This window comes from Glandiceps talaboti, chromosome 10, assembly GCF_964340395.1.
Source record: "Glandiceps talaboti chromosome 10, keGlaTala1.1, whole genome shotgun sequence".
In the NCBI taxonomy this organism is placed as follows: domain Eukaryota; kingdom Metazoa; phylum Hemichordata; class Enteropneusta; family Spengelidae; genus Glandiceps; species Glandiceps talaboti.
In genome coordinates, this window is record NC_135558.1 from 15,993,271 (window position 1) to 16,010,353 (window position 17,083).

General features: G+C 34.3%; 1 protein-coding gene across 1 annotated transcript in view; it reads left to right on the forward strand.

Moving 5' to 3' along the window:
- LOC144440788 (target of rapamycin complex 2 subunit MAPKAP1-like) overlaps positions 1-17,083 on the forward strand; it is a 61,486-nt gene that overhangs the window by 18,850 nt on the left and 25,553 nt on the right. The window contains exons 5-6 of the mRNA XM_078130177.1: positions 8,289-8,462; positions 11,447-11,559. Of these exons, the coding sequence (XP_077986303.1) occupies positions 8,289-8,462; positions 11,447-11,559 (287 nt within the window). The remainder of the gene's footprint in view (positions 1-8,288; positions 8,463-11,446; positions 11,560-17,083) is intronic.

Here is a 17,083-nt window from a genome sequence, read left to right on the forward strand (position 1 = left end):
CATAAACGTATACTCAAACAAGGGGAGTAGCCCCCCTTCCTCGGGGATACATTGCTTTTGTCAAAAAAGTTTCACTAATTTCGTCTTAGCAGACTAATATGACTTATAAATGCAATTTGATTAAATTATGATGTAGAATGTGACTCAAGTACTTTATTTACCTTCAGTCTTCGTATGCTGTAATTTCTTTTAGATTTTGATGTTTCTCGTGTGATAGACCTTTTATTTCACATGTTAAGTCTTCGTATGTTGTAGTTTGTTTTCTATTTGTTGTTCCACGAGTAATACTAATAGGTCTTTGTATACCATCGCTTTATTTTTTGGTTTAGTTTTTTATTTACCTCTAATTCCTTCATATATTGTCGTTTGTTTTTGATTTGTAATTCCATGTATCCTAGGAAGGAGGCTATCACTCATGGAACAAAACAACAAACGATAATATACAAAGGAAAGAGTAAGGTCATGGAGCTGTATTCCCACATTAGATTGTAATCAGGTTGACATAGATATTGTCATTATTTTTGGTCTATCGATGAAATAAATCGTTATCACTTCTATATCAAAAGCGTAACATGATGATGTCTTTCCTCTGGAATTGTCGTTTTCTACTTGACTGCATTTGATCTCTGGTAGAGAGAAAGCTTGATGTATATATATACAGGTTATGAGATAGATTATTGATTGTTGGCATTGGTCCATCAATATTCCAACCTGGTATTTTATGATATCATACCCTGAACACAAGACTTGGCGTTTCCTGGATCACTGAAGTATTTACGACAGGGTGCCTACGTTTTTGTTTTCATCAAGCGGTTTATGGCCGGTCGGTTTTTTAGTCTGATTGCAGGTGGAGTGTAATGATTGCTTTAAATAAAGGCGGTTTATGATTTTTAAATATTTTATGCATTTCATGCGTATCTAAGATTTTGTCATGTCGATTGCAGCAATAATGTTCATTTCAGTATTGGTAAAGGAAGTCGATGAGTGCACACGACCTTGTCTCTTTGCCCTTGGTATACTCATATAGTAATCTCCCTGGATTTACACTGAATTTTAAGAGTCAACTTTTAATGTCTAACTTTATAACACAACTAAAGTTCTTAGGTTCAGTAGTGGTGGTATAGGCGTGGGAAAGTGTCTGTCTGTCTGTCTGTCTGTCTGTCTGTCTGTACTGGTGTGTGTCTGTGTCTGTCTGTCTGTCTGTCTGTCTGTCTGTCTGTACTGGTGTCTGTCTGTCTGTCTGTCTGTCTGTCTGTACTGGTGTGTGTCTGTCTGTCTGTCTGTCTGTCTGTACTGGTGTGTGTCTGTCTGTCTGTCTGTCTGTGTCTGTCTGTCCATGTGTGTGTATGTGTGTGTGTCGATCTCTGTGTGTGTGTGTGTGTGTGTGTGTGTGTGTGTGTGTGTGTGTGTGTGTGTGTGTGTGTGTGTAAATAACTTAAAAAGTCAAAAATACTTTGCTTAAGTACCGTTCTAATCTGAAAACCTTGGTACTTACTCTGTCAGAGGATCTTTTGCTCCATTTCTGATTCCTTAGACTAAATTTTGTGCAATTTCTGGTACATTTACAGTTTGGATACAAAAGACAAGTTATCAACTTTTTTTTTTTTTCTTTTTTTTTTTTTTGCAAATTTTCTTTCTTGTCTGGAAGAAGTGAAAGCTCTTCTGTGTCAAACACTTTTCTTGCCTCGATGGAAGACACAAAAATTCCTCTTTGATGAACATCTTCAGTTTACAGCAACCCAGTGGTAACATTGAGAATAAACTCTTGAAATTGTTGTATAGTGCTGTCCTTTCAATTATAAGTGCAGAAGTTTTAGACATTGCCTGAGAAACTTGATGACGTGTTTTTTATAGCTAGTACAGCCTCCATGGCTCATCTAAGCTGGTATGGTTATGTGCACAACCCTGTCCTAGGCAATGTGAAAGTTAACAGGGGGTGTGCAAGGTTCCCTGTGTACAGAAAGTTAGTCATGTAGCTAGCAACTTGTAAAAAAAAGTTGACCCACGTCGTGGATGATATCTAGTAGTAAATTGTACACAAAATGAACTTGAATATATATATATTAGAAGGTTTAAGCTGTTTTACATTATCCTAATTTAGAAAGTGAATTCTTGGCAAAAGTACAAGTAAAGTTTTACCTCAGAAACATTTATTTCAAACACATTTTTTTTTTTACAAAGTCAGTCAGTCAGTCAGTTTTTTGAGTCAGCCTAAATCTTGCAAGTACCAGTATGTGATAACACAAGGAACTACCTTTTAAGCAAATAAGTGAAGTTTAAACAATAAGGATGAATTTAATAGCCAAGTGACATTACACCTGCTGTGTTATATGCAGCTTTATTCCAAGAATTTGTATGCGTGCAGTTTTGATTGTGATGTGTATACATATACAGTATACAAGTCAGCCTTAGTCCAAAACCTTTTAAGAAATGAAGGGAACTATTGGTTGACAAAGCAACCGTGGACTTTTATGGTGACTCACTCTTTTTTTGGGTGTATGTTACTATGTTAAATAGTCTTATCCCAAAAACCTTAATCCCTGGCTTTCAGAAATTGAGGAAACCGTAATTTAATGGGTCAAAAATCAACAGTAGACGCTATGGTGACTCATGCAGTTTTTGATGTATGCTAGGGTGCCTTATTCAAACTGTGACTCCCTAGCTTGGCAGATATTATGCAAAATGTTTGTTATGGGTCAATGAATTATATAGTTTATAATAATGGAAAACAACCTGAGATGCATACAATTTGCATACCAGGGAGCCTTAGCTTAGCCTATGCATCTCAGTAACTCCCTAGGTTACCTGACTTTGTTATTAATTAGTCCCAGTAACTTGTTTTTAAATCTTCAAAACAAGTCACAACCCTTCCCTCAGGTTATGTTTTTTTTCAAGAGACGTTTTTATCTTCTTGGAAGAAATACAGCCTTCTAAGTGATCCTAAATGTGTCTATTACCACGGCGTGTATATTTCACCCTGCGTGATGCCAGACTACAATGGAGCCAGCCTACCTTTGATCTGACAGGACCACTCACTGATTGATTCGGTTGCAGTGACAACCAAAAGTGCATTTCTCAGTGAAGAATTGTTGTAAAACATCACTTTCATTTCATGCACTTTGTGATAAATGATAGTAATTGCGATGGACGGTGGCTAAGGAAGTGGGTGATTTTCCAGTGAGGATTTTGAACTCCTGCGTATGGAAAATCTGAAATCTGATCGATTTTTTTTATGTTCATTTCGAAAACGAGTAATCAAAGTTTGAAATGAACAAACCTGAGTGTTTGCTTGTGATTTTTCAGTAGCTGTAACCAAGAGTTACGGTTTCATTTATGTAAAAAGGTGTATGTCAGACTAGATTTAGAATTTTGTTGAAAAGACGATTGTCTGGATTGTCTACAGTGTTGACCGGTGACTCCGATAACGCTTGTCTTCTGTCAAGACAAAGATGGTGATGATGATGATGATGATGATAATGATGATGATGATGATGATGATGATGATGATGATGATGATGTGATGATCATGATGATGATGATCATGATGATGATGATGATGATGATGATGATGATGATGATGATGATAATGATGATGATGATGATGATGATGATGATGATGATGATGATGATGATGATGATGATGATGATGATGATGATGATGATGATGATGAAGACAAGAGCTATCTAGTCTGGATGCTAGTGTGGTTTCTAACTAAACCATGGTGTGAGTGGAGGTGTAACAATACTGTACAGGAACTAGACTAAGAGCCATCAGAATCCACTGATCAGTGTTGTAAACACGCTACCCAATGTCTGAGAACTGTCGAAAAAAGTCGATCAAAAGAATGATCCTCTTTGATCCCGTATGACTTCACTGATAAGATAATCACTAACGTGAGAATGCGGGATTTCTATCAAAGTGAAACCTTGTAGACAAAGTGGTTTATTGAAAATTTGTTCCTGAGTAAACATTTCACTAATATATTTCAGTGTTCTGTTGTAAAACCATCAAAATGTTGCAGTTAAAATAACTGTGCTTCCTCTTAAAGAATTCTCGATTTCAATTGGATGAACATTTTAAAATGTCGTATTTATGAATGTACAATCCAATCAACACATCAAACACACGGATGCATGCACGGACATGTGAAAAAAAATTGGGCGCGTTCAGCGTTTTTTTTACCCACCCACAATCAAAAACCATCAAAAGATCTCTCCTCACGCGAGTTAGCTGTCCAGATAGGCGACCTGAGATCCCAATATAGGGTTTATTGACACTCATATTAAGCTGAAATTCATGGCAAACAAAGACAGCTGATAACAGCTATTTACACACACCAAGCTAATAAGAGCACCCGAACCTTTACCTGTGACCTTAGGTGACCTCTGGCAGATTACTTGTCAAAGATTAACTCAGGTATAAAATTGTGTTTAATCGATAGATATCAAAAACCAGGGGATACCAGATAAGGTGTAATACATTTATGGCAGTTTTTTTTTGTAGAAATTGGGTTACAGATGTTTATATACAACAGTCTGACGAAAACGAACAGTAGCGTGTGGCGGAACCATATCTAAATTGTTTTAGATTGGATGAATTGGAGAAAACAGTCCTTTATAAATAGTCAAAACATTGTCGCAAAATTTGAAAGATTATTGGAAACAAATAGTGCAGGGGAGAATAGTACACCCTTGACAAAGCTGACATGAAGTCAACTGAAATTTGAAATTTGCATTTCAAAAAAAATCTTACTCTGAGTTTAAATTTTCATTCATAGCTATGACTTCAGAGTTCATGAACATTCATTCTCGCAGTCATGTAAAAAGCAGTTCATTTTAAACCTAAGTTGACATTGACACAGTTTCAGTCCCGTGTCTCTCTGGCACTTGTGTTATCTTATCGGTGAAGCTGCTAAGCATTACATAGGATTATTCTTTTGTTCTGGATCAACTTTTTTCAAGTCTTCGATAATACATACGGTATTGAATCAACTCTCCACCCCCAGAGATCTTGAGATCAATACTCCGATAGCACTAGAGTAAACTTTTTTTTTATAGCTCTACCAGACTGTATTGTTAAAATTTACACCTCCACTCACAGACGTGGTTTAGTTAGAGTTAGAGACCACCTTGGCATCCGGACTACTGGGGTTTTTTTTCACACCTTAATTTTGATTCTATGATGAGGTTGGTCTTGTTAAAATTTACACCTCCACTCACAGACATGGTTTAGTTAGAGTTAGAGACCACCTTGGCATCCGGACTACTGGGGTTTTTTTTCACACCTTAATTTTGATTCTATGATGAGGTTGGTTTTTTTTTAGAGATCTTGGTGAATAAACAAAGACTTCCTGGACGGCAATGTCCTAAAACACAAATGTCAAAGTCTCCTTTACATCCTTTTGACGTACAAAACAAACAGGGCAATCAAGATTTGATAAATGGTCTCCAACATGCTTCAGTCTTGCCACATACTCAAACAATTTTGAATAAACAGTGGAGTTTCCTTTTTTTTTTCAAAACTTTTTCCATAAGTGCCTGTACTGTGTTGTTGTAGTCTCGTCCGTATACAGTATCAATATAATTTACACCCTCCCCCCACCCTCCCGCCGCTCGTGGTTTTTTAGCCACGTTGGCATCCAGACTACTACAGTACGTGCATTTACTTTATTTTCAAATCAAAGTTGATGTATTTTTACTGGAGTTACAAAACAACTTTGGTTTAACGCAATTTGATTAATGGTTTTAAAGTTCTTCAGGTCTGCCACAAACTCAAACAATTTCAGATCAACTGTCAAGTGACTTTTTTTTTTCTCTCGGAAACTTATACCGGTATTTCAATAGTTTCCTCAAGCATATTAAAGAGGGTTATATGGATGAGGATTGGCTATTTATTTTGGATTTTAATTTCTAAAACAATTTTATCATGGTTTTCTACTTGAAAAATCAATGTGACACAACCTTGACAAAGTCTGTGTTTGTATTAACCGTTACTATATTGTTAAAAGCTAAAAAATGTGTGAAAGGTTATCATATGTACAATAACAAATATTTTACGCATTTATTAATTTTTTTGCCATTTTTGATTTACAGATAAGGACTTGGCATGTGTTGTTGTTTCACAGTGATTTTTCAAGTTTTCAAGTCATAATAAAATTGTTTTATAAATTTTTAAAAAAAATCCAAAATAAATAGCCAATCCTCATACAGATGGCTACTTGAAAATTATTTCAAATTTACATAATTAAGTTGTTTTATTTTCTCAGAATTTGGAAACATTTAAGAATTAGTTGTAAAAATATTTTTAATTTCATATAAATAGTTGTAGGTGTATTGTGGTTTTGTGAAATATAGTAGAATGTCATTTCATATGACTGTGTGGATGGTTTGTATCATGTGTATCACCTCGGACTCATTTTCACATACCCCCTACAAACTCGGACATAAACAAACCTTTTCAAACAAGATTTCAACATATTTGTTTTACATTAAAGGGCAACACCACTCAAGGAATTTTCATAAAGTTCGGGTTGTGGAGAGTTATGTCATGATTTTTACATCATCTACATTACATCCGATTTCGGAGAAACACCAATTTGAATTTGTGCCTCATTTAAAGATTGTTGCTTGTACGCTGTGGACCACATTGCCGCACTAGAGTCTACATGAATACATATGCAGTAGGTGAACAATGAATATTCATGATATTTTTACTGATGGTAATAAGCACTTAGGAGTCATGAATATTCATTGAAAAAATCCAAAATTGAGGCACACTTGCCAAATTCAAATTGACGTTTCTCTGAAATCACACATAATGTTAGGGGATGTAAAATCATGAAATGACTCTCCAGAACCCAAAGTTTTTTGAATATGACTTTTATTTCCTAGAGCGGTGTTCCCCTTTAATTTAGAAGTGTCAATGACAAGTGATGATATAGATTTTAAATGGAATATGTGACATGTATGTTTTGTAAAATGTAAAGTTGAAATGATAAGTGGGGTATCTTGACCCATAGCATCTGCAGTTGGTATTTCGTTCAACGTGTTTTCTTACATTTATGCCCAAAATAAAAAAACTTGGGTAACAGTTTATGTGATTTATAGCACCCTTATTTGTCTGATCGTAGATCAAACAGGGTTGGGTTACAAAAAAGGACTTGAAAGAAAAGTGTTGAAAATTCTGATGAAAAATTCCAGTCTGAAACGCCTATGTTTGAGTCCAGTGCTTTTTACATTTAGTGTTATATATCTTATCAGTGGAGTGGTCCGTATTAGAATGGATCTCTTATACAGGGTCAAGGTTTTCTATGGCTCTGCAGGACAACTGGTTTTCTCATCCAATTTAGTCATCACAGATACAAGTTTAATTAAAAGAACGTTCCAAAGCTGTTCCTAATATGCTATTTTTCCACTCTCTCGAAAATACTTTTTTAAAAAGAAAACCACAGTGTTTGGACATTAGCAACAGGAAGCCAGAGGTTCGTGACAGTACTCAGGATCAAGACTACTACATTGTCTGTCAGTATATAAGTGGAAAACACTTGACAATGGCAATGAGAAACTATAATAATTCCACACATGGCATATTGACACAACTCTATACAGACTGACAGGTGGACAAACTTGATAAATCTTGAACTGCTACTCCTGGCCATTGAAATGAATTCTTCAGAATCTCGTCCAACTTTTTGTCAAAAAACTTGCAAGGCCATTCAATTAAAATGTTTAGAATCGCACCCAACTTTTTGTCCGAATTTGCCTTGCATGGCCATTAAATTAAAATCTTCAGAATCTCATCCAACTTTATGTGGAAAGATGCCTTCCATGGCCATTTGGTTAAAATCTTTAGAGTCATATCAGATATGATAAAATGAGTCATATTTGGCCATTGGCCGTTAAAGTCATTAGTATCCTATTTAACTTTTATGAGCATGGTTTAAAATTTGGTGTTTGAATGAAATCGTTACTCAAAAACGTGACTAAATTGGTCAGATAAAGATTGTCGTCTGTGCCTATTGGATGTCATATAGTCTAGGTCCTGACAGGGACCGTATTACATACTACAATCCCAGTCTAGTCAATCCCCTTACTCAAGGCGTTATATGTGGTTCAACACCCCACCCCACCCCATGGTGAATGGTGAATTGAATTGCTGTAACATAAAGAACAGTGCTGAAAGTTGATATTACTGCTATTCATTCATACACAAAAAAAGGTGGATGATCTAATCCAAAAAGTTGTTCAAATTTTGTGACGTTTGTATTTTCTGGTTTATTCTGTTACAGAGAGAATGTTGATGGTTATAGTTTACACATAGCTGAGGATGATGGCGAGGTAGATACAGATTTCCCTGCATTGGACAATAGAGAAGTCATCTCAAAGTTCGGATTCCAGACGTTGGCATTGGTTGAATTTGAACGACCAGCTGAGCCAGATAAGAGGGTTATACTGGTCAAAGTGTGAGTACATTAAATGATGATGGCAATGTTGTCTTCTGTCATTGGGAGATTTTCAATGGGATAGCTTGGTTAGGTTGAGAACAAGAAACACACACACATACATGTATATATGCACATACATACACACACACACGCACACGCACACACACACACATACATGTATATACACATACATACACACACACGCACACACACACACACACATACATGTGTCTGCATGCATATATACGCACACACACGTGCGTGTGTGCATGCACGCTTGCGTATATATGTATGTGTGTAGGTACGTATGTACATACATGTACATACATACATACATACATACATACATACATACATACATACATACACACACACACACACACATACATACATACATACATACATACATACATACATACATACATACATACATACATACATACATACATACATACATACATACATACATACATACATACTCATACCATCTCACAGATACAGTGACAAGTTCTTGGTCAGATGGAAAGCTTTATCTTTCAAAATTCTTTTTTGTCGGAGTAAAAAATCAACGTCGATCAAGTCATGCAAAACATAAAAATCAACGTTGCACTGAAATGTCCACCAAATATCCTTATTTCCTGTATGAAGGGATTACCTCAGCTTATCTATAAAAAAAAAAAACTCAGAATGCGGAACACATTGATTGCCAAGGTTACGATCCAAGTCTGTCAAATCAATGAGGCGTCAGTCAACTATGGCACAAAAAATCGTGAAGAAAAATGAGTTGGTATTTGCTGCTTGAAATGTCATCCAACACTCGTTATCTGAAATTTACTTTTACCACGAAGGCACGTCATGAAAGTAACGATCGTTCAATTTCTTGGTCAACACTGTGACTTCCGCTTCGTTCACTACCCAAGCATTACTATAGGGGTGTGTGTGTAAGAGTCGACCCTCTATTTTGAATCTCTCGAGCGTGAGGTAAAATGTTATTGCAGGTACTGAGAATTTTGGAAAAAGAAAACAGATCTAAGCTGCCATTATTTAGGTTTCTTTTGAAGTATCAATTTCTGTTTCAATTCAGTCGTGTCAATTATTTCTGTACAAAATGTAAGTGAAATTTTTTAATATATATACCGATCAATTTTCTAATCAGAACTCATTAAAATGTAATCTACTGTAATCATAAATCAAACTTCTGAATTCAAAAAAAGTCAGAAATTATTGGACAGATTTCATGGCAGCTAAACGATAAGAAATAATTGTACAGAACAATTTTTACACCCAATGTTAATAAGAACGGCAAATTGTTTAATATTTTCTGGGCCAATATTAATTTAGAATTCGATATTTAAGTACAACTTGAAGTTGGTATATTATAATTAGGTGCAATTATTCATAATATTGGAATTTGTGGATTTTTATGAAATTCTACAAATTTTTGACAACCACTAAAAAAGCAGTAGTCAGCAATACGTACAAATTGATGATATTGCAAACTTTTTTGGTTTTTATGAATTCTACAACAAATCTCGACTGTCATCACAGGCCGTAGTCAGCAATAATTTCAAACAATACTGTAAACTTAAAAGCAGTTGATACAAAATTAGTAGAAATTGTATTTTAAAATTAGGGTACTGTTTCCTAATGTGGCATGCACCTTTAGTACTGGTTCCTAATATGGAATGCACGTTTAGTACTGTTTCCTAATATTCCATGCACGTTTGGTACTGTTTCCTGACATGGCATGCACCTTAACTGTTTCCTAATATGGCATACACCTTTAGTACTGTTTCCTAATGTGGCATGCTCCTTTACTACTGTTTCCTAATATGGCATGCACCTTTAGTACTGTTTCCTTATATTCCATGCACCTTTACTACTGTTTCCTAATATGGAATGCACCTTTACTACTGTTTCCTAATATGGAATGCACGTTTAGTACTGTTTCCTAATATGGCATGCACCTTTAGTACTGTTTCCTAATATGGCATACACCTTTAGTACTGTTTCCTAATATGGCATGCACCTTTAGTACTGTTTCCTAATATTCCATGCACCTTTGGTACTGTTCCTAACATGGCATGCACCTTTAGTACTGTTTCCTAATATGGCATACACATTTAGTACTGTTTCCTAATATGGCATGCACCTTTAGTACTGTTTCCTAATATGGCATACACCTTTAGTACTGTTTCCTAATATGGCATGCACCTTTAGTACTGTTTCCTAATATTCCATGCACCTTTGGTACTGTTTTCTAATATAATATAGCATGCACCTTTAGTACTGTTTCCTAATATGGCATGCACCTTTAGTACTGTTTCCTAATATGGCATGCACCTTTAGTACTGTTTCCTAATATGGCATACACCTTTTAAAGTGCAATGTTTGAATCCCACATATCCGCATAATTAGTATCATATCATGGTGTGGAAAACAACTGCCTTGCATTGAAGTTGCAAAGCAATAGACAAGGATGACCCAGAACAAGACAATGATTCTATTCCACCATTTGGCTAATAACAGAAAATAAATCCAAAATAGTTAGTTGAAAAAAAGTTGATGTTTTAAATTGAACATTTGAAGGTCACCGCTAGATTTATGACAGTTTAATTCAATAATATTATCGTATCTACATATAAAAAACATTAAATGCGACAGAATAATTACCAATAATTCACATATACAGTGAGTTCAGCTTTGCACTAAAAATTTTAGTAGCTGACTATCATGTCCGTACAAGTTTGTTTTCAGAATGGCATTTGCGTTGTCACCGTATTTTTCATCATCTAGATGAGAGATATTACCAGGTGAATACACTGGTGAATATAATGATAAATTGTGTCTGAACTTAACATCTGTCCTGACAGTCAGGTGTAGTGTGAACGTCAATGGAACTCCAAGGACTAATAAAATTATGTCGCATGATTACCGATACATATATCTCACCACCTGCGCCGTTTTTTGTTTTTTTTCCTGTCTCTTTTTTGCGTTAACAGAAACGTACCGTACGGTGGATTCTCACTTATACAAGTGGATGGCCTAGATACTTTAATGAAGGATATTCTGGAGAAGACGATGAAACGACGGAAAGGACGAGTTAGAATCGGAGGTAGGAAACGTTTGTATTTAGTTCCGTGTGTAGTTCTTTCACCCGAAGTTTTGTAAACCCAGTTAGAATCGTATGTATTCAGCTCTGCTTGTAGCTGTTTTATCAAAGGTTTCATATTTGTCCAGTTAGAATATGACTCTTATGAGGTAGAAATCGTTCATATTTAGTTCTGTATGTAGCTGTTTCTTGTATAGTATTGTATGGTGATGATTGCAGTAACTTGGAGCTTGGGTAGATATTACAACGAGTAACAGTGAAGTAAAGCACTTTCTCTATGTGCTGCACTCATATCAAGTGTACAAGTATACATGTACTGTTTCAATTGGCTTGTTTACAAGCCCAGCATGTGTCCTTTCTGATGTGGTCAATTAGCAAATGAAACAGTGTACTTTTACACTTGATATGGATGCTATACACGATTGTGTTACATACAGAAAACGCATTACTTAGGTGTTATGGGTTGTACTTGATATGGCTGCTATAACTGATAGTGGTACATACAGAAAACGCTTTACTTAGGTGTTATAGGTTGTACTTGATATGGCTGCTATAAATGATTGTGGTACATACATACAGAAACGCTTTACTTTGGTGTTATGGGTTGTACTTGATATGGCTGCTATAACTGATAGTGGTACATACAGAAAATGCTTCACTTAGGTGTTATGGGTTGTACTTGATATGGCTGCTGTAACTGATAGTGGTACATACAGAAAACACTTTACTTAGGTGTTATGGGTTGTACTTGATACATATAACTGATAATGGTACATACAGAAAATGCTTTACTTAGGTGTTATGGGTTGTACTTGATATGGCTGCTGTAACTGATAGTGGTACATACAGAAAACACTTTACTTAGGTGTTATGGGTTGTACTTGATACATATAACTGATAATGGTACATACAGAAAACACTTTACTTAGGTGTTATGGGTTGTACTTGATATGGCTGCTATAACTGATAGTGGTACATACAAAACTGCCAATTTTTACATGTATCTGTGCAAAACTATCAATTTTATCTTTGTACAAGTGTATACATTTTCAGTTGAGAGGAAAACTATATCTTAATTTTAAATTTGAAGGATTTTTCTTGGCATACGGTCTGTATGAACTTAAAAAGTTTTCATGCATCTGTGTAAAACCTTCACTTTCATCTGTACACAAGTCTCTACATTGTACATTTTCTGATAAAAATTCTGTCTTTTTTATCCAAATTTGTAATATGTACAATGTTACTGTAGATGTGTAAATTTCCGAGTTTTATGTGCATATTTCTTGGGAATTTTTATTGCAAATTTTACGGTTGATTTGTAAGTATGCCTTTTGCATTATCTTGAAGATTATAATTGTAGTACTTTGATCGTGTCAAGGATCCCCCAAGGATCAGAATTTGAAAAATGGAAAAAAAATATTATCTGTGTATTGTTTATTCATACTTCAAAAACAAAAACGTTTAGTAAAAAATTCCCAAATGAACATATCTAAATACTAGATTTACTTCAAGGTAATTGGTGATGATGCAGTAAATGTTGAAATTTTGAGAGAGAGAGAGAGAGAGAGAGAGAGAGAGAGAGAGAGAGAGAGAGAGAGAGAGAGAGAGAGAGAGAGAGAGAGAGAGAGAGAGAGAGAGTCAGAGTCAGAGTCAGAGACAGACAGACAGACAGACAGACAGACAGACAGACAGACAGACAGACAGATTTGACAATATGCAGTAAATGTGGTGCAAATTGAAAACTTGCCATTTCTGCCAGAAAAAAAGCAAAATTTTCAGAAAAGAAATAAATTTTTGATAATGCACAAGTTTTAGAATTTAGAATTTGAAATTTTCTATCACAAAAAAAGACAACATTTTTTCAGACAAGAATATGCAATAATCATGTATCATGATCTGTATTTCAGTGTTAGAATTTTCTTCAAGACTCGTTGGTCATGCACTGCATATCTATAAATTATAATGTGCATGTCTCTTTTTTTTCTTTTTTTTGAGGGGGGGGGAGGGGGGGGGTATGTACCAAGAAGAGTTTGACACTAAAAATGCAAAAGTTTTGTGGCAAATTTGAAACAGCCATACAAAATAAGACTTTCTTCTCAAACTTTTGTGCACCCAAATAAATTTGTTTAGTTTATTGTCTATTTGTGATCAACTGTTATTGTAACTTTCTTGTGTCTACACCGTGAGAAAGTATGCTACAAAAAACACCTACCAGTTTGAACATGTTGTGAAAAAAAATAACTCAATACCGCATAATACGTGCCTGTCCTTCAAAATGTGAAAATTACGCTTTGTTAAGTGAAGTAGACCACAGGAACATGCTCTAATGATGTCATAGGTGTGAGCTAAATGCACAGCACTTCAAGAAAAAAAAAGTCACTTTCCCCCCTTAGGACTTGCTTGATCATTTCACAGGAACTTTCATTATAAATATATGCCTTATTCCCCTCGTCGGGTCAAAGGTCAAGAGGCGCTTCTCAACGTTTTAGCTTTCAACACCTCTGTTAAGCACATGCTTCTAGTTTGAGAGAGTTAAAAGTCTGAATATATGCTAAGAGAAGAAGGACAAGTCAGTGCTTGTGTCGTCTGCTCGTCGTTAGCATTATTATACACATCAGACCGTAATGCAGAGAAATGTTTGCCAGAATTCAGTGAATCGTAAAAGTACTTACTCACCAAGATTGAAAGTCGACTAAGATAAAGAGACGATGTAAAATAGCCGTTTCAAATTTTATGAGATACCTGGTAAAAGAGTCCACTCATCCTTTCCCAAAATGGCTTCTCGGAATATTTTTTTGATTAGTTTCTAATTATGGCAGATTTATTGATAATTCCAGGGAGAAATTTCAGCTTTTAGAGTCGATGATTTATTGCTTTCCAAACGAGGGCAGAAGTTTTCACAGAAATTTAGACGCTGACAATTTGTACATGAACGTTCGTTTATAAAGAATGAAATATTAGAAGGTTAATTGTGTCACCGCTAATGGCTACATTTCATTCAAAATTACGTACTTTTTCAGAAATTTTGTCTCATATCAGTCTTATCTGCAGTCATTATTGAATATAATTCTATACTTTTGGATTCTCATCAAGAATTAAATGTAATATCGATGTGTTGTGGAAGATACAAATTGTTTGTTTTCAAATATTTTGTGAAAAGGGAAATTTTTGATGGATGCGTTGATGTGCAGTAGATGTATTAGCAGTCTGTACTTTCAAATTATCCTAATTTTCTTGTTTTTGTCTAATTTTTTTTTAATTTGTGAAAAAATGTTATCCGCAAGTTCAATATCTTCACCAAAATATCTCGATATGAAATTAAGTCTTGTTTAGCAGAGTCTAGCACACAGACACTTGCGCAAAAGCAAAAAATGTATATTTTCAGCGACACTTCATTTTGAGCACTACCAATTTGATTTTGCAACTGTCATTTCATGCTACAAAGTAAACTATCTCATCCTACATAGAGACTACCAATCTTTACCGCCAAAAAAAAAAAAATGGCCACTATGTCATGGTATAAGCAATTCTAAAGATCAAATTTCCATTTGAAGTTCTTAGATCGTATTTGTCTAAACACCAAAATTGTATGTCGTGTATAAAAATAATTGTGTGTACATAAAAACTTACTGACTTCAATATTTTCAGACTACACATTCTGATTATAGTGGTTTACAAAATAAAATAATGATGAAAAAAGTCCAGAACTGGCTACTGTGCTGTGGTATAAACGCTTCTAAAATAATGTCTTACTAAACATCCAAGCACAAATTGTAAATCACTCTTGAATATATTCATAAAAACACACAAAATGCACTTTTATGATTATAAATTGAACGGTTCCCAAAATAAAATAATGCTGAAAAAAGTTCAGAACTGGCTATTGTACTGTGATATAAATGCTTCTAAAATAATGTCCTACTAAACATCCAAGCACAAATTATACATCACTCATGAAGAATATATTCATAAAAACACACAGACTGTACTATGATTATAAATTATATAGCTTACAAAAAATAAAATAATGCTGAAAAAATTCTAGAACTGGCTATTGTACTGTGATATAAACACTTCTAAAATAATGTCTTACTAAACATCCAAGCACAAATTGTACATCACTCATGAAGAATATATTCATGAAAACATACAGACTGTACTATGATTATAAATTACAAGGGTCACAAAGCAAAACATTTTTTGCAGATTTTACCAAATTTTTAAATCTGATTTATTAGTGATAATTCCATACATTTTACTTACAACTGCTATTAGTACTTTACTATGATTAATAATTCTATAGATTTTATCAATTTTACTTTATCAGGATTATTTTATAATAATAATTTATTTCTGTACTTTAGTCACCAGTCTGTGTTACAAATTAGTCTCAAAGAAATTCATTGATGGAGTTAGGAAGAAAGAGTCATACATCTTGTATATGTTGGGCTTCTTATTTAATATCATAGTTTCAACTATATTTATTTAACAAAATTAACTAAGGCTTAAAAAAAAATTGTTTGGTTCTGGTTACCTGGCCCCATCAACTTTATTTTTTACATATTCAAGAAAAAAATAATAAAATCATGAAAATTGTCAAGTTTCACAAAAAAATAGTGGATGCGAAAACTGACATCAACTGAAAAAGACAATATAAAACTGTTCTTCCAATCTGTAATGACTACATCTGATGAGAAGAAACCAATAACAGAGACCACATGGAAAACAACAGAAAACATAACTACCTGAACTATACACTCACACATGAAAAAAAAAATTTAAATCTAACTACCCCACTTATTCTAAAATTGAGCGTAATCGGAACCACACAATTCTTTTTGTTAGGTCAAATAAAGCTGTAGAGCTGGACATTTTCGTGATTCTGTTTATTTCACTGGAAAACAAAGGTTTTAAAAATTTTGGTAATGAAAATATTTTAGCTAAAAATGACATCTCAACTTTGGGGAAGAAATATTTTAACTAAAAATGATGTCTCAACTTTAGGGGAATGAAGAAATTTAGGAATACTTATATAATTTTTGTCAAGCTATAATAAAATGACACACTTTTCAAGTGACATGGTTTCCACTGTCAATGCTCTTTGACGACATTTTAACTTCGCTGCACCATTAACTTGTGAATTTAAGGCCACTCCAAAAATATTTGGATGATATTTTTTGAAACCATATTGTTCAAACATTTGAAAATGTAAATTTTTCGCTATTTTTGACATAAATTTTTTCGTTTTATAACCAAAGATGACATATTTTATTACGATTCAAAAGGTGTGATGAAAATGTTTGCATATGGTAATCGCTCGTAAATTAGTTGTAATAATGAGGTGACAAGTTTTCAATTTTTTCCTAATTTTAATGATTTACTGTCGGACAGTTATTTTTATAGAAAATTTAAAAGAAATTTGCTAACAATACATATAATGGAGTGAGAAATTTTATTGAGTTTATTAACTGGGCATGTTTAATAGTGATATTGGATTTCCAACGTGCGATAATCCACAGAGTTGTCT